Source organism: Panthera uncia, assembly GCF_023721935.1.
Source record: "Panthera uncia isolate 11264 chromosome C1 unlocalized genomic scaffold, Puncia_PCG_1.0 HiC_scaffold_4, whole genome shotgun sequence".
NCBI lineage: Eukaryota > Metazoa > Chordata > Mammalia > Carnivora > Felidae > Panthera > Panthera uncia.
Window position 1 is genome coordinate 77,467,189 of NW_026057585.1, and position 19,256 is coordinate 77,486,444.

At 36.7% G+C, this 19,256-nt stretch overlaps 1 protein-coding gene across 4 annotated transcripts in view; it reads right to left on the bottom strand.

Moving 5' to 3' along the window:
- LOC125912773 (protein argonaute-3) overlaps positions 1 to 19,256 on the bottom strand; it is a 115,552-nt gene that overhangs the window by 21,882 nt on the left and 74,414 nt on the right. For all 4 annotated transcript variants that reach the window (XM_049617503.1, XM_049617502.1, XM_049617504.1 and 1 more), the window contains 7 exons: positions 18,682 to 18,769; positions 18,401 to 18,548; positions 17,657 to 17,776; positions 14,663 to 14,785; positions 13,950 to 14,083; positions 11,268 to 11,452; positions 674 to 833 (listed from right to left, as the gene is read on the bottom strand). In XM_049617503.1, coding sequence (XP_049473460.1) covers positions 674 to 833; positions 11,268 to 11,452; positions 13,950 to 14,083; positions 14,663 to 14,785; positions 17,657 to 17,776; positions 18,401 to 18,548; positions 18,682 to 18,769 — 958 coding nt within the window. The remainder of the gene's footprint in view (positions 1 to 673; positions 834 to 11,267; positions 11,453 to 13,949; positions 14,084 to 14,662; positions 14,786 to 17,656; positions 17,777 to 18,400; positions 18,549 to 18,681; positions 18,770 to 19,256) is intronic.

Genomic DNA, 19,256 nt, shown 5'->3' on the forward strand with positions numbered 1-19,256 from the left:
AAAACAGAAAGCAAAAAGGGCTTTTGTGCCAAACACACATGGGTCTATCCTTATTCTAATGCTTATCTGTGGTGCATTCTAGTCAAGATATTTTTTTAAAGCCTCAGTTGTTTCAACTATTAAAAGGAAACCTGTTGTTCAATTCTCAGTCTCTTGCCCAGCACCTGTTTCTAGGTCATTATGTCATTCTTCCTAAGAGCTCTTAGACATGATAACAATTTGACAGTAACATCTGTTGTCCCACTGAAGGTAGCAGAGGTTGACAAGGCTCACTTAAATGATTCACTTAACTGACATGCCCCACCCAAGACCCTCAATTCTTCCCTTACTTTCTAGGTTGAGTGAGCAGCCTCATAATACCAGATTAAAGAGGACTATCAAATAACGAGAAAATTCTTCAAGTTGAGCTCTCCAGTGAGAAATACGTAAAGTTCTCAAATACTTTCTAACTGGGCAAGAGGTTATTTGTATATACTAAATAAAAATGGAGTTGAAAGGGGATTTTTCACAAGGGAATCTCTTAATCTTGCCTTAAATTTTTTTGCTAAAATGTCTACTTATCTCCCATGGCAGGAATCATCAAAAATATCTCTTACACTGATTTTAGATATAGTGATATACAGAAAAATTAAGATGAAAAGTAATTAACATTTAATTGATTAGCTTATCTTACCTTTGATGAGGTACAAGAATATTATTGATCCCTCCGAGTTTAACATTTATCTTTAGGCACAAGTTTGAGAGAGTTTGAGGGGATGTTTTTATTACATTCTTGACTTGGACACACTGCGTAGCCATACCCAAAAGTGTATCTCCTACACGTTTCACTTCCGCTATGGAACAAATACAAATACCTCCAGTTAGAAAAAAGGTCAAGCTTCACTGAAAACTAAGCTATACATCACTGGATTACAGGACTCTAAAAATTATAACAATACTAAAACAATGCTGTTATAATTTAAAGTATACTGCCTTGAAGATTAGCTTAAATAGTTAGTGATAATTTTCCCATTTGTTTTCTTCTTTATGTAAGAAAGTATATTTTTGTCATCATAAAAATAATATAACCATAATAACTGAAAATCCAGAAAGAAAAATATCACACATAATCCCTTGTTAGCATTTTATTGTACTTTCTTCCAGTGATTTTCTCATTTATATTATTTTAATGCAGTTATACTTATAGTATAGTTACAGCATTCAATCTTATTTTGCAACTTTTAACTTAAAATTAGTCTTTACAGTGTATGGGGCATCTTGGCGGCTTAGTTGGTTAATTAAGTGTATGACTCTTGGTCTTGGCTCAGGTTATGATCTCACGGTTCGTGAGTTCAAGCCTTGAGTCAGGCTCTGTGCTGCCAGAGCCCACTTAGGACTCTCTCTGTCTCTCTTTTTGTACCTGCCCCCCCCCCCCAACTCTCCCATGTATGCTCCTTCTCTCAAAATAAATAAACATTAAAAAAAATAAAATAAAAAGTCTTTACAATGTAAAGAATAAAAGGTCCCTGTAACTTTCCTTCTCTTTGCCATTATGACAACCATAAAGAGTTCAGTATACATACCTTCTTTTTTATAAAACACATGGAAAACTTTTCTTTTTAATGTTTATTTTGAGAGAGAGAGAGAGAGAAAGAGAGCAGGGCAGAGACAGAGAAGGAGAGAGAATCCAAAGAGGGCCCTGAGCTGTCAGCACAGATCCCGATGCAAGGCTAGAAATCACCAACCGTGAGATCATGACCAGAGCTGAAATCAAGGGCCAGATGCTTAACCAACTGAGCCACTCAGGTGCCCCACACATGGAAATAAATAAATAAATAGATAAATAAATAAATAAATTTATTTTAAAAGCAAACCTGCATTCTATTTTGCAAACTGGCATTTTCATTTAATAATGTAGTATATTCTGAATCTTAATATATAAATTGCTATTATTTCTAATAATAACAGTCTGTTTTTAAATGTCATAAAGAATCTAACCAGTCATACACAGATATGTTTATAGCTTGTTCCAGGTTCTCATTATTTCAAACAAAGCTACACAAATAATATCCCTGTACATTTATTTTTGTTTGGTTATGTAACTACAGCTTCAGGATACATTTCTACAAATAGAATTGAGGGGTCAGAGGTATATATATTTAACATTTTTGTAGATACTGATAAATTGCTCTCCAAAAAGGTTTATTCATTCACTCAACAAATATTTAATGTGCACTTAATACATGTTAGTACTGTGTGAGGCTCTAAATACACAATGTCTTTGAAGATGTACAAACGGCTAATAGTCACATTAAAAGATGCTCCACATCACTAATTATTAGGGAAATGCAAATCAAAACCACAACACGATACCACTTCATACCCATTAGGATGGTTATTACCAAAAAGGAAAAAAAAAAAAAAAGAAAAGAAAATGACAAGTATTGCTGGGATGTGGAAAAACTGGAACCCTTGTGCGTTACTGGTAGGAATGCAAAATGGTGCAGCTGCTATAAAAGAAGCAAATACAGTAGACTTGAACAGCATCATTAAATAACTGCAGTTAAAAGACATTTATAAAATACTTCACTTAATAACAGCAAGAATATACATTCTTCTCAAACTTATACAACATTCAGTAAGACAGACCTCATTCTGGTCCAAAAACATAACTTAGCAAATTTAAAAGAACAGAAATCATACTAAATATGGTCTCAGACCACAGCCAAATTAAACTAGAAATCAGTAACAGAAAGATAGCTGGGAAATCCCAAAATATGTGTATATTACATTAAAAGTATACAGACTAGAAAGGAAGAAATAAAACTGCTCACAGGATATATGACTGTCTTGGTAGAAAATCCCAAAGAATGAAAGAAACACCTCCTGGAACTAATAAGTGACTATAGCAGGGTTGCATGATACAAAGTAAATATACAAAAGTCACCTGCTTTCCTAAATGCCAAAAATGAACAACTGAAATTGAAAATGAAAAACACAATTACCATTCACATTAGTATCAAAAGGAAAAAAAAGGATACACTTGGGTATAAATCTAACAAAATGTGTACAGGATCTATACAAAATTGTAAAATTCTGATAAAAAGTCAAAGAAGCTCTAAACAGAGAGACAGTACGTCTTCAAGGATGGGAATACTTAACATTCTTAAGATGTCGATTCTTTCCAGCCTGATTAATAGACCCAATGTAATCCTAATAAAAATCTCAGCAAATTATTTTGTGGATATTCCAAACAGATTCTAAAGGTTATACAGAGAGGCAAAAGATTTAGAATAGCTAACACAATAGTGAAGAAGAACAAAGTCAGAGAACTGACACTACCTGACATTAAGACTTACATTAGTATCAAGACTGTGATGTTAGCAAATAAACAGACATATAGACCAATGGAACAAAATAAAAAGCCCAGAAATAGACACACAAATATAGTTAATCAATCTTTGACAAAGTAGCAAAGGCAACTTAATGGAGAAAGATAGTCCTTCCAACAAATAGAACTGGAAGAACTGGATAGTGACATGCAAAAAATTGAATCTAGTAACAGACAGTACATCTTTCACGGAAATTAACTCAAAATGAGTTATAAACCTATATATATAAAAAAAACTATAAAACTACTAGAAAGTAACATAGAAGAAATCTCATGTGACCCTGGGCTTGGTAACAAGGTTCTAATTTTTTTTTTGTTTTTACCTTTTTATTTATTTTTGAGAGAGACAGAGACAGAATGCGAGTGGGTTGGGGCAGAGAGAGAGAGACACACACACACACACACACACAGAATCTGAAGCAGGCTCCAGGCTCTGAGCTGTCAGCACAAAGCCCGACATGGAGCTTGTATTCATGAGCTATGAGATCATGACCTGAGCTGAAGTCAGACGCTCAACCATCTGAGCCACCCAGGTGGCCCTGCAACAAGCTCTAATTATAACCCCGAAAACATGATCTGTGAAAGAAAAATTAATGAGTTGGACTTTATTAACATTAGAGACTTTTAGTCTTTATTAACATTAGAAACTCTTTTTTTAAATGTTTATTTTTGAGACAGAGAGAGCGTGAGTGCGAGCATGAGCAGGGAAAGGGCAGAGAGGGGGAGACAGAGGATCTGAGATGGGCTCCATGTTGACAGCCCGATGTGGGGCTTGAACTCATGAACTGTGAGATCATGACTGGAGCCGAAGTTAGACCCTTAATCAACAGAGCCACCCAGGCACCCCTAGAAACTGTTAAGAGGATGAAAAGACAGGCCAGACTGGAAGAAAGTAAATGCAAAATACATATATGATAAAGAACTTGAAACCAAAATATACAAGAACTCTTAGAACTGAAAAATAAGAAAACAACTTAAAAGTGGGTGAAAGGCTGGAATAGACATGTCACTAAAGAAGATATACAGATGCTCAACGTCACTCTTCATCAGGGAAATCAAAACCACAAATTAAAACCACACTGAGATACCACCTCATGCCAAGTCAGAGTGGCTAAAATGAACAAATCAGGAGACTATAGATGCTGGCAAGGATGTGGAGAAATGGGAACCCTCTTGCACTGTTCGTGGGAATGCAAACTGATGCAGCCACTTTGGAAAACAGTGTGGAGGTTCCTCAAAAAATTAAAAATAGATCTACCCTATGATCCAGCAATAGCACTGCTAGGAATTTACTCAAGGGATACAGGAGTACTGATGCATAGGGGCACTTGTACCCCAATGTTTATAGCAGCACTTTCAACAATAGCCAAATTACGGAAAGAGCCTAAAGGTCCATCAACTGATGAATGGATAAAGAAATTGTGGTTTATATACACAATGGAATACTATGTGGCAATGAGAAAGAATGAAATATGGCTTTTTGTAGGAAGGTGGATGGAACTGGAGAGTGTTAAGTGAAATGAGTCATACAGAGACAGATACCATATGTTTTCACTCTTACGTGGATCCTGAGAAACTTAACAGAAGACCATGGGGGAGGGGAAGGAAAAAAAAAGTTAGGGAGGGATCCAAACCATAAGAGACTCTTAAAAACTGAGAATAAACTGAGGGTTGATGGGAGGTGGGAGGGAGGGGGAAGTGGGTGATGGGCATTGAGGAGGGCACCTGTTGGGATGAGCACTGGGTGTTGTATGGAAACAAATTAGACAATAAATTCATATTAAAAAAAAGAAGAAGATATGTAGATGGCAAGTAAGCACGTGAAAAGATTCTCAACATTATGTGTCACTAAGGAATTGAAAATTAAAACAACAGTAAGATACACTACAAATTAGAATGGCTAAAATATTAAAAAATTGACAATACTAAATACTGAAGAGGATTTAGTACACAGTAGGAACTTTTATTCGTTGCTGCGGGAATACAAAATGGTACAGCCATTTTTAAAAAGTTTATTCAGGGGTGCCTGGGTGGCTCAGTCGGTTAAGCGTCCGACTTCAGCTCAGGTCATGATCTCACGGTCCGTGAGTTCGAGCCCCGCGTCGGGCTCTGTGCTGACAGCTCAGAGCCTGGAGCCTGCTTCCGATTCTGTGTCTCCCTCTCTCTCTGACCCTCCCCCATTCATGCTCTGTCTCTCTCTGTCTCAAAAATAAATAAACATTAAAAAAAAAAATTAAAAAAAAAAAAAGAAAAAAAAAAGTTTATTCATTTACTTCTTTAAGCAGTCTCTACAGTCAATGTTGGTCTCAAACTCATGACCCAAAGATCAAAAGTCTCATGCTCTTCTGACTGAGCCAGCCAGTGCCCGAGTATAGACATTTTGGCAGTCTCACCAAAAGATAAAGCAACTGTGTTCCTATTTACCCAAGTCAGTTGGAAACTTATTTATGTCTATCCAAAAACCTGCACGTGAATGTTTACAGCAGCAATCATAATTGCCAAAAAACTGGAAGCAATGAAAACATCCTTCTTGATTACGAGGTAAAAACAGGTTAAATGGATAACAAACTAATACATCTATACAATGGAATATTTTTCAGCAGTAAAAAGAAATGACTTATCAAGCTACAAAAAGACATGAAGGAACCTTAAATGCATACTGCTAAGTGAAAGAAGCCAATTAGAAAGGGTACATACTGTAGGAGTCCAACTATACAACATCTTAGAAAAGGCAAAACTATAGAAACAAAAGGGCCAGTGGATGTCAAGGTTTTGAGGAGAGACAGGGAGGGATGAACAGGTGGAGTACAGGGGATTTTTAGAGCCATGAAACTATTTTTTACGATACTGTATATATATATGATGTTTTACATTTATCAAAACCCACAGGCCTGTCCAACACAAAAAGTGAACTTTAATGTAAGTTTTTACATTAATTAAGATTTATAAATTTTATTTATTTATTTATAAATCAATTAATAATGATTTATCAGTATTGGTTCATTAAATGTACCACACCAATACAAGATGTTAATAACAGGGAAAACTTTGCAGAGGAAGGGGTAAATATATAGGAACTCTCTACACTACCTGCTTAATTTTTCTGTATATCTAAAATAAAAAAAAATCTATTAATTAAAAAATTGCACTAGAAGAAATGTAGAGAATGGACTGAAAAGGAACTACAGGGAATGCAGGCAAGAATGTCAGCTAGGAGGCTATGGTAATACCAACTTTCTCTCCCATGAACAGTGTATGAGAGTCAATATTTATTTTTATTTTTGCCAGAAATGGGTATTATGATTATTAGTAAAAAATTACTTATTCAAGTTCATATTTTCTTAATGACTAATGAGGCTGAGCATCTTTTCATCAGATAACTGACCATTTGTTTCATTTGTTTTTCTGTTTTATGTCCTTTGTCTATTTTTCAGTTGAGTTGTTTGTCCTTTCCTTATTGATTTACAAATTCTTTGAGTTCAAGCTTCTGTATTTTATCAGTTTTTAAAGTATCTTTTTTTTGGGGGTTGCCTGGGTGGCTCAGTTGGTTAAGCATCTGACTTTGGCTCAGGTTATGATCTCATAGCTCATGAGTTCGAGCCCTGCACTGGGCTCTGTGCTTTTTTTTTTTAATGTTTATTTATTTTTGAAGGAGAGACAGAGCATGAGTGGGGGAGGGACAGAGAGAGAGAGAGGGAGACACAGAATCCAAAGAAGGATCAAGGCTCTGAGCTGTTAGCACACAGCTCAACCTGGGGTTTGAACTCACAAGCTGTAAGATCATGACCTGAGCCGAAGTTGGTCGGTTCAACTGAGCTACCCAGGCACCACTAAAAATTTTGAATTTTATAACATCATTTGTAACCACTGCATACTATTTTATTAACATATTATAGCTTACTCATTGTTTAAAGCCAGTTCTCAATAGTTTTATTTATTTTTAAAGGTTTATTTTTGAGAGATAGATAAGGCATGTGTGGGGGAGGGCCAGAGAGAGAGTGGGAGACACAGAATCCAAAGTAGGCTCCATGTTCTGAGCTGTCAGCATAGAGCCCGATATGGGAATGGAACCCACAAACCATGAGATAATGACCTAAGCCGAGGTCGGATGCTTAACCAACTGTGCCAACCAAGCACCCTCTCAATAGTTTTTTAATATCACAGATACCATTATGAAAATTCTGTGCATAGAATTTTCTCCATTATGAATTCTTTCCTTTGAACACCTTTTTGTAATTGAAATTACTGAATCACACAAACACATTTTTATACTTTTGATAGGATATTATCAATTTAACTGCCATCAGCAATATATTAAAATTCTAGATTCACTTCATACTCACAAGCACTAAGTATTATAATATTTAAATACATTTGCTAATTTAGTAACATAAAATTTTTCTTTCATTTTTTTTAAACAGAAAGAGTGAATGTACTTGAGTGGGGGAAAGCAAGAGAAAATCTCAGGCAGGCTCCATACCCAGAGCAGAGTCCAACATGGGGCTCGATCCCACCACCTCAGGATCATGACCTGAGCGAAAACCAAGAGTCTAATGTTCAACCGAGTCACCCAGCTGCTCCTAAAATTTTTCCTTTTATTTACTTGTAGTTTTCTTTAACTTTTAGTGAAAACCAATACTTTCTCATATAACTGGTTTTGTTTTGTCTTGAGAAATTTTGGTTTATATTCTTGCTCACTAATCTATAAGAATATAAGGATTTTTTCTTTCATCACAATAACAGATCTATATGGATATTTTAATAATAAACTAGCCCTCTGTTGTCTCCATTTGCTGCAAACACTTTTTAGATTCTATTGGTTTCCATTTATTTACTTATTATCATTATATATTTGTGAGATATAGAAAATTGAATTTTTATGTAGTAAATCTAACAATTTCTCCTTTGTGAACAGTTCTATCCTTCTTTTCTTTTTAAGAGTTAGAGAGAGAATGTGAGTTGGGGAGGAGGGCAGAGGGAGAGAGAGAATTTTAAGCAGGCTCTGGGGCACCTCTGGTGGCTCAGTCCATTAAACACCCAGCTCTTGATTTCAGCTCAGGTCATGATCTCAAGGTTGGTGAGACTGAGCCTCACGTCAGGCTCTGCACTGATAGCATAGAGCCTGCTTGGGATACTCTCTCTGTCTCTCTTTTTCCCCCTCTGCTTCTCCCTACCTTTGTGCACGTGACTGCATGCTCGCTCTCTCTCTCAAAATAAATAAATAAACATAAAAAAAAAAAAAGAAAAAGAAAAAGAAAAAGGAATCTTAAGCAGGCTCCATGCTCAGGGTGGAGCTTGACATGGGGCTCAATCCCATGACCCTGGGAGCCTGACCTAAGCCAAAATCAAGAGTCAGATACTCAACCAAATGAGCCACTAAGGCACTTTTATCATTTAAAATTTTTTTTTAAATTTAGATTTAAGTTTGTTAACATACAGTGCAATACTGGTTTCTGGAGTAGAATTTAGTGATTCATCGCTTATATATAACACCCAGTGCTTATCATAAGTGCCCTCCTCAGTACCCATCACTCCACCCTAGCCCATCTTCCACCCACCTCCGCCAACCCCCAGTTTATTCTCTATCATTAAGAGTCTGTTGTGGTTGGGGTGCATGGTGGCTCAGTCAGTTAAAGCATCCAACTCTTGATTTCGGCATAGGTTGTAATCTCATGGTTTGTGGGGTTGAGCCCCCTATTGGGCTCCACGCTGACAGCATGGGGCCTGTTTTGGATTCTCCCCCTCCCTCCCCTCCCTCCAACATCTCTCTCAAAATAAATAAACATTAAAAAATAAAGTCTGTTGTGGTTTGTTTCCCTCTCCTCTCCCTTCCCACATGTTCATGTGTTTTGTTTCTTAAATTCCACATATCAGTAAAATCGTATCTATTTGTTTTTCTTGGACTGACTTATTTTGCATAGTATAATACATTCTAGCTCCAACCATGTCATTACAAATGGGAAGATTTCATTCTTTTTGATGGCTGAGTAATTCCATCGTATATAAATACTGTATATTCCTTACCCAGTCATTAGTCAATGGATATTTGGGCTCTTTCCATAGTTTGGCTGCTGTTGATAATGCTGCTATATAAACAATGAGGTGCAGCATGTACACCTTCAAATCTGTATTTTTGTATCTTTTGGGTAAATACCTAATAATGCAATTGCTGGATCATAGAGTAGTTCTATTTTTAGTTTCCTGAGGAACCTCCATACTATCCTCCAGAGTGGCTGCACCAGTTTGCATTTCCACCAACAGTGCAAGTGAGTTCTCCTTTCTCTGCATCCTTACTAACACCTGTTGTTTCTTGTGTTGTTAATTTTAGCCATTCTGACAGGTGTGAGGTGGTATCTCATCATGGTTTTGATTTGTATTTCCCTGATCACGAATGATGTTGAGGATCTTTTCATGTGTCTGTTTGCCATCTGGATGTCTTCGGAAAAATGTCTACTCATGTCTTCTGCCCTTTAAAAAAAAATATTTATTTATTTTTGAGAGAGGGAGAGGGAGAGGCAGAGGGACAGGCAGAGGGGGAGAGGGGGAGAGGGGGAAAAGGGGGAGAGGGAGAGGGAGAGGGAGTAGGGCAGGGGCAGAGACAGAGGGAGAAAGAAAATCCCAAGCAGGCTCTCAGCGCAGAGCCTGATGCAGAGCTTGAATGCACGAACCGCAAGATCATGACCCAAGTTGAAATCAAGTCACACACTTAACTGACTGAGCCACCCAGGCGCCTTCTGCCCATTTCTTAACTGGGTTATTTATTTTTTGGGTGTTGAGTTTGGTAAGTTCTTTATAGATTTTGGATACTATCAGATACGTTGTTTGCAAATATCTTCTGCCATTCTGTAGGCTGCCTTTTAGTTTTGTAGATTGTTTCCACCTGTTCTATCATTTCTAAACCTAAACGACTATACGCCATTCAGTAGTTTGAAAATTATACTTTCTTTGTATTTTTCAAGATTCAATGATTTATGTTTAACTTATAATTATGACTAAACTTTTTGTTTACAATAATAGTTATCATTTACTGGGTATTCACTATATAATAGGTACTATTCTAGGCCCTGTTTATATATGTAAATTTATTTAATCCTTACAACTACTCTCTATAGGTTAGTTATTTTTAGTATCCCAATTTCAAAGATGAGGACACTAAAGCCTAGTGTGGGTGGTTAAGTAATTCAGCTATATCACACAGGTAGTATAGCTGGCAGAACCTGTTTTTGTTTGTTTTTATTTTTTAGAGAGAGAGTCTGAGCTGTGAAGGGGCAGAGAAGGGGCCAGAAGATTTGAAGCAGGCTCCGTGCTGTCAGCAGAGAGCCTGATGCAAGGCTCAAACCCATGAACAGTGAGATCATAACCTGAGCTGAAGTTAGATGCTCAACCAACTGAGTCAGCCAGGAGCCCCCAGAGCCTGAGTTTTAAGTAGCACAGTCTGACTCCAGAGCCTGTGCTCTTAACCAATATATCATATACTGATACTCAAGTTATCTCAATGCCATTTTAAAGAAATAATTCTTTTTTTTAACCATTTTTTTGTGATGCCTCCTTCACTAAAATTCTTTTCACAGGGTCTCTTCTTGGGACTATTAAAAAAAAATTTTTTTTTAATGTTTATTTTTAAGAGAGGGGGAGAGAGAGAGAGTGCGAACAGGGGTGGGGCAGGGAGAGAGGGAGACACAGAATCCAAAGCAGGTTCCCTCTAAGCTGTCAGCACAGAGCCTGACGCAGGGCTCAAACACACGAACCGTGAGATCATGACCTGAGCTGAAGTCGGACGCTTAACCAACCGAGCCACCCAGGTGCCCTTCTTCTTGGGCTAGTTTGCTCTACTGATTTGTGTTTTCCAAAAATATCAAGTACTTGAAGAAAAAAAACAATCTTAACACATCCTTACCATACACTGGCGTCTTCCCTGGCAGGATGACGATAATGAGCTGCAGCCCTGAGTAGGTGTTCTTGAGATGCCGGAACATGGGCTCCACGCTGTCTGCCCCCTGCGCGTATTTGCAGAAGCAAGGCTGGCCCTGGATGGGCATCCCTGCATCTTTAGAAATCTTACGCAGCTGGTCCGTGAAACCCCTAGAAAGAGAAATCACTAAAACTAAATCCTTTGTCTAATTATTCACATCTACAAAGTGGAATGGAAAGTTTGAGAAGTGAATGGAAAATGAAGCAAAGATCTGTGTGCTCCATATATGAAGAGGTCACCAAGATTACTGAAATAAAGGCAATGGGGGGTCAGTAATCTATTTTCCAAACTAAGAACATTACTACAGAATTATGTGGTATTCTGTAGTTTATAAAGGGCATTAGTAATACAGTATGCTGGTTAAGAGTTCATTTCTAGACTTAGCATGACAGGTTTCAATCCTAATTCTGTCAATTACTAGCTCTGAAATCTTAAGCAAATTTTTTTAGTTTCTCTCATCTGTAAAATGATTACTTCCATTACAGAATTGGTGTGAATAAAGTGAGATAATAAATGAGCTTAGCACACTGCCCAAGACATGGTAAGAACTTGATAAATTTAAACTATTGTATACTTTCTTTTTTTTTTTAAATAGTGTTTATTTTTTTTTAACATTCTTATTTATTTTTGAGAGAGACAGAGAGAGACACACACACACAAAGTGTAAATAGGGGAGGGGCAAAGAGGGAGACACATAATCTAAAGCAGGCTCCAGGCTCTGAGAGGTCAGTACAGAGCCCGATGTGGAGCTCGAACCCACACACCGTGAAATCATGACCTGAGCTGAAGTCAGACGCTTAACTAACCAAGCCACCCAGGTGTCCAATTTCTTTTTTTTAAGTGTTATTTATTTATATTTGAGAGAGACAGAGAGAGAGGGAGAGAGAGAGCACATACATGAGCAGGGGAAGGGCAGAGGGAGAGGGAGACAGAGAATCCCAAGCAGGCTCTGCACTGTTTGAGCAAAGTCTAATGCAGGGCTCAAATTCACAAACCGTGAGACCATGACCTGAGCTAAAACCAAGAGGATGCTTAACAAAACTGAGCCACTCAGGTGCCCCATCGCACATTGTCTAATTTGATAATGACAACATTCATAAGAAAGTGGTAGGTGAGGTATTATTTCTATTTTACAGATGAGGCAACAGTTTCAGGGACATTAAGTATTTGACCGATGTCTAATGGCTACATGAATGTAGAGTCAGAAGTATGACCTACTCCAAAATTTCCTTCCACAATATTATGTATCTGAAACTAGAACAGCAGGGAAGGCTGTGTCTTCAGAAAAGATAAATTAAAAAACAAAAAAAAAAGAAAAGAAACCAACATTTAAGAACAAATGAGGCAGGAAGCATTTCAATGCATTTTATCCACACTAAAAAAAACCCAGAAGACTAAATCCATATTAAAACAAAATTCTGCATTTAACTTAGGATAAACAAGTAAGGTCCTAAGCCAAGGATCTGAGTCATCTTTGCTCAAAAACATTCTAATTCCCTTAGAGACAAAGTTTGTAGGAATTCCCTTCTCCTTTTCCTTATTAGTGTTTAATTCAAGAAGTATGAAGTTGGATATTTTCAGTCAGCCTGAACAAGAACTACTAGCTGAAAGATTATGAGATTTCTATCAAGCCATGAATAACAAATGTAAAATGAAAAGAATAAGTCTAAGCCTGAAAAACAACTGGAGGCATTTTCTTAGGTCTTGAGGTCAAGATAATCATAGCATCATAGTAAACTATCCTTCTGACATTTTACTTGAAAGCAAGGGGATAAAAACTCTGGAGAAAAATGTATATTAAGTGAGCCTTAAGACATACGTTTAGAAATTTAGAGTTAATAAGAAGTGAACATAATTAAATAGAAAAAATATTTTTATTTCTCATATGAAGGCAAAGCAAATTCTGAACTGACCTGGTTGGTAAACTGTATCTTTCAAGAACTATTCATTATGAGTATACTTTATAAGATCTATTAGTGGAGACTGAACTTAGACAATAATCATTTTCTTTCAAGGAAGGTGAGAAAATGGAAGTCTGGAAGCCTGTCCACTGAAAATGGACCATTTTTTTGTTTGTTTTCAATTTAAACAGAAGCTTACTGAGCACTTATATGCTGAGGAAATGAATTTGGGAAAAAGGGAAGAAAGTGGTGGAGATGGAGGTCAAATTTTCGAAAGTAAGGAAGTGAAAATGAAGAGTTAAATCATTTTTTCAAGGAGCTCAATTGAGAAGTAAGGATTTTATTTCATCCTCACCCAAGAGATAGGTATTATTATCTCTAAAAAGGTGAAAACTGAAGCATAAAGAAATTAAATAAATTATTCATGATAATATAGCCAGGAAGTGGCAAGGCTAGGAATTAAACATAACCTATTTGCCATCAAAAGCCAATGATGCTCCTTCCATACCACATAAGCTGGACTGTTAAGGTGCCTACAAGCATGAATCAATAACTTTACTAACAAATTCAGAAAGTACTGACAAGAAACATTTTCAAAGGCTCAGTGATTACTCCATATTGAGACAATACAGTTAAAACATTAGCTAAAGTAGTTTAAAATTGAAACACAAAAAAATTCTCAAACCAATGTAATGATATGCCTTACTTCAATATTTCTTCTCTGCACTGCCTCTGTGTGGCGAAACAAGCTATAGCCCACATTTTTATTTCAACTCCTGTATGGAACTGTTTCCCTCGCATGTCCCATACTCCATGGCTTGGTGTTGCTACTGTCCGATTCTACAGAAAAAGGAAAAAGAGAAATAAGGCAAAAAAGAAATACTTAACATACAATTTATTTTAATGAGCTGAAAAGAAAAACATTTCAAATTGCTGAATTGATGTATATCTGACATTCTACATGTAATAGGCTACTCTACATCAATAGTATTTCTATTTTTTATCCTACAAAACCAAAACATCTAAACTCTGGCAAAGATACCCTAAAAGAAAAAAGTATTGTTGGAGTAAAACAACACTTTCTAATCTCAGACTTAGTTAGGATGCCCTTCTCTTTGTTTTTGTTTTTTTTTTTTTTAATTTTTTTTTTAAAGTTTTTTTTTTTATTTTTGGGACAGAGAGAGACAGAGCATGAACGGGGGAGGGGCAGAGAGAGAGGGAGACACAGAATCGGAAACAGGCTCCAGGCTCCGAGCCATCAGCCCAGAGCCTGACGCGGGGCTCGAACTCACAGACCACGAGATTGTGACCTGGCTGAAGTCGGACGCTTAACCGACTGCGCCACCCAGGCGCCCCAGGATGCCCTTCTCTTTGTAAACAGAAATTGTTTTTAATTTAAAAACCATCAACAGGTTTTACCCGTCCTCCATACTGCAGCATAGGTGCTGGGAGTACACGTCCGGTTACATGGGCCATTTCATCCCGAACTTTAAATTGAAACTCCTGAACAAATGGATCTGTTTCATAATTTGCACTTCTTACCTAACAACAGAAAAAGTTAGTAGTTATTTTCAAAATTTTCCCCAACCCCTGCTTTATTCATTAGAACCTTCCATTTTCTTCTCTTCACTGTATCAATAATGTTTTAGATCTAGTAATGGTGCCTTAAATACAGGATAGAGAATCTTAACCTGGGACTACAGATCATGAATGGACTGTAGAAGTCTGTGAACCTCCTGGTAATTTACAGAAATTTAAATGTATAAGGTAGAATAATAAGAAATTTCAACTATTTATAATCCATGAAAATGGCAATTTTATGTGATTAAACCTAATACATTTTGGAGAGGGTGGTCTAGGGATCATTAGAGGAAGAACCTCGTGACCTAAAAAATAAAAACTTCTAATTAGAAGATTCAGGCATATATGATTAAATTTTACTTAGAGTTTGACAGCAGCTATTGATGATTTTGAGGCTTTTTTTCCCTGAATCATTTGATTTACAATTTATATAAAACTACTTGAATATTTTCTGACAAAAATTGCCATATTATAAAATATACTTAATGGGATACACTTAAAACAGATAAGGAAACCAGTATAAGATAAATAATTTTTACAAAATATATCTGTAGATACGAAGATTAAGATTTTATTAAAAATATTTTTTTTAAGTTCATTTTGTGTGTGTGAGAGAGAGAGAGAGAGAGAGAGAGAGAGAGAGATAATGAGGGGGAGGGACAGAAAGAGAGAGAGACAGAGGATCTGAAGTGGGTTCTGCACTGACTACAGAGAGCCTGATGTGGGGCTCGAACCCTGAGATCATGACCTGAGCTGAAGTCAGATGCTTAACCGACTGACCACCCAGGTGACAAGAATTTATTTTAATTCAGTATAGACTTGGACCTCATAATATAATTCATGTTTATAGCATACTATAGTAACTATGTTTTTTCAAAACATATTTACTTGGTCTCAGTGTAGAGGTCAAATAAGGTTACAAAATGAAGGCAGTATTCAAGTGTTTGAGTAACAATCCATTAAAAAAAAAAACTATATAATTTAAATATGTAAAAAAAAAATCTTCCCACAATAAACAGAAGAGTTGTTTTCTAAATTAGGCACTAATGCTTCTTCAAGCTTAAATGCCATTCACTTCTGGTGTGTTTCAGTGTACCTTCATAGTAAAGTTGCAAAGAATAACTAGTATAAATAAAAACTTGCTGTGTGATGTGCTTGGTGTTAAGTTGTATAATTAATTCCCACAATAAACGTATACCTATAAACGTAGGTCTTTTGTAACTTTTATAATCTTTACGAAGGATAAACCTAAAGCTTAGTTCAGGTAAGTGACTGGCCTAGAACCATATAGCTAAGCAAGTGACCTAGAATCTGAAACCATGTATGTTCTAATTCTAGAATTCCTATTCTCAATCACTGCACTAGTCTTTCAGATGGTATAATTGTAATTTTTTTTAATGTTTATTTTTGAGAGAGAGAGAGACAGACAGACAGACAGAACACAAGCAGGGGAGGGACAGAAAGAGAGGGAGACACAGAGTCCAAAAAGCAGGCTCCAGGCTCCGAGCTGTCAGCACAGAGACTGATGTGGGGCTCGAACTCATGAACCATGAGATCATGACCTGAGCTGAAGTCAGATGCTTAACTGACTGAGCCACCCAGGCGCCCCATAGATGGTATAATTATAATAATACAATAATGGTAACAGTAAGTAAGCACAGAAGATGGACCCCAGAGCTGTTAGATTCCAAAGCTTGTACTTTAACCACTGTATGATATTCTCTCTTTGGATAGAAAAGCTGAAATAAATTTGTTATAAGTAGTTATTGAGATTTCACAGAGACAGTGAGAAGTTCTAGCCTCTTAAAGGCTTTAAAACCCTGTCATAGATCATAAAAAAAATCCATTATGAGAACAAATCTGTATTTTCCTAATTAAGTATCGTGTAATAGCTTTTATTTGCTCTTTATAAAACTATACAGGAATTTCCCATAATTGGCTCACAAAATGAAAAGGCCAGTTTTTAACTTTTTTATAACAATCTTCATTATTACCCAAAGCAATATTCCTATTTCCAGACTTTTTCCTCTTCACTTACATAATTTAAATGGCATTCAAGAAGAGAATAAGAGAAGATCCAGGTTCCTTTTATTTTTCATTTTGCCTTATCCCATCAGTTTTATAAAGTGGTACTGCTACTTTCCTTCTCTTCCACTCACAACAACGATATAGCTTAGAGACCCTACATAGTTGGAGCAGTCTTGTATTTCTTTCTTTCTTTTTTAAAAATTTACTTATTTTGAGAGAGAGAGAATGAGTGGAGGGATGGCAGAGAGAGGGGGGACAGAAGATCCAAAGTGGGCTCTGTGCTGACAGCAGGGAGCCCAATGTGGGGCTCGAACTCACAAACCATGAGATCATGACCTGAACCAAAGTCAGACAGTTAACCAACTGAGCCACCCAGGCACCCCAGTCTTGTATTTCTTTATTCATCCTATACAGCTGCCAGTCTGAAACTGGGTACTAAGCAATTCTACTGATGGTTAAGACTCACAATTGCTAGTCATAATACCTTGATTTTTCTTCCTTCTCCTTTACTAGGTGGGAGGTAGTAAAGTTCCAGTTCACTAAACTGAAACACTGGTTCCGAGAGAATCTGCTCTAGATCTACAATTAAAGAGCTTGGGGTTAAATTAGAAGGATCTAACCCTTCTCATAGAACCCATTAAGGTTTACCCCTAGAACATCAATGAATGACTTCCATGATCCCTTTTAATTCTGATAGTCCATGAAATGGTAATAAGTAAGGTATGAGCTGATAAGGACATGGCTCTTCAGTAGTAGCTCATCCTAACATGTTTTTAATTCACATTTCTAGGGTCAAGTACTAACCAATCTGCTGATCTCCTCTTGTCTATCTGGCGCAGATCTTGCTGTTGCTTTGATCATAGTGGAAGTCTGATTGTCCGTTAGCTTCTTGATACATCGTTGCCCGGCCACGATATTACAGACCTACAAACGGAAAAAAGTTTTGTACTAGATGCATATATCTTTTTTTAACTCTCATTGGTAATTACATGTGAAATTAAAATTTCTTAAAATGTGTTTATTATGTTTGAGAAAGAGAGAGAGCATGAGCAAGGGAAGGGCAGAGACAGAGACAGAGACAGAGAGAGAGAGGGAGGTAGGGAGACAGAGGATCCCAAGCTGTGCTGACATCAGAGAGCCTGATATGGGGCTCAAACTCATGAACCATGAGATCATGAGCTGAGTTGAAATCAAGAGTCAGACACTTAACCAAGTGAGTCACCCAGGCACCCCTAAACTGCTTCTTTTTAATATGTTAAGAAATAGTAAACAATACTGCTTTATAGTATGATTATAACAGGGTAAAATGTACACTCGATAAAAAGGCTGAAAAGAAGTGTACCAAAATGTTAACAATGGTTACTTTAGAGCGGTAAGGATTTGTGGATGAAATTTTCCATATTATTTCATTACTAAAATTTTAAAATAAAATTTAAAACAGTTCAATCTCCAAAATAAATGCGAAGAGTCTGAAGTAAGTTATATGCCATAAAAACCCCAACAGAATGATGAACAAGAGGATATTAAGAAACAGCCTAAACACATTACTTCTAGTGGCAGGTAGGTATGTTTCTGTTCCTGCCCCACTTGCAGACAAGGAAGGTGTGGGTACTTCAGCTGAAGAGTATACTTTTCTCTGAAATACTGTGCTACTGTTCTCTCCACAGTTTGGCCATTTTCTAACTGTAAAGGAAAGCTGGAGAAAAAAAAAAAAAAAAGGTACACATTAACAACTCTCATCTCATTATGGTGAGCAAAACTCCCAATCCACTAACTACAGCAAGCTGCCTCATATCATCTCTGCTCTGACAAACACCAGCTTTTCTTACGTTTGATGACTGGCAGGCCTTCTTGTTACATTACAAACACGGTATTTCCGTCTCATTGTTCCACAATGAGTCACTTCAACCTTCAGACCTGTTCCCAACAAGAAAAACTGAGGTTATAGAACTGTCACATGTCAAATATTTATAAAGCCTGTTCACTACAGAAAAACTCAAATTCTAAACAGACAGAAAATTTGTGATACAGGCAATGTGAAATTAACATTTTATAAATAACATTGCTAGTAATGATTACAATCATGATATGTCTATCTCCAAATATTTTCCCTATCCTATCAAGATCTACACACTAAAAAACAGAATCATAAAAGTTGCAAAGCCTATAGAGCAACGGACAAAGTTCTCCATCAATTAAAAAAAACAAAACAACCTGTTTATAATAAATTTAGGTATTTATTGCTGGGAGAGGGAATGAGAAATGAAAGAAGAGCTATAACAATTCTCAACATACTCCACAATTTTCAAAGTATGTGATATGTGAATAGTCTAGTCATCAAACAGTGACTGAAGTTTAGAATTTAATAAATCTCAGAAGGAAGTCCTTCAAAGATTTTTAAAGT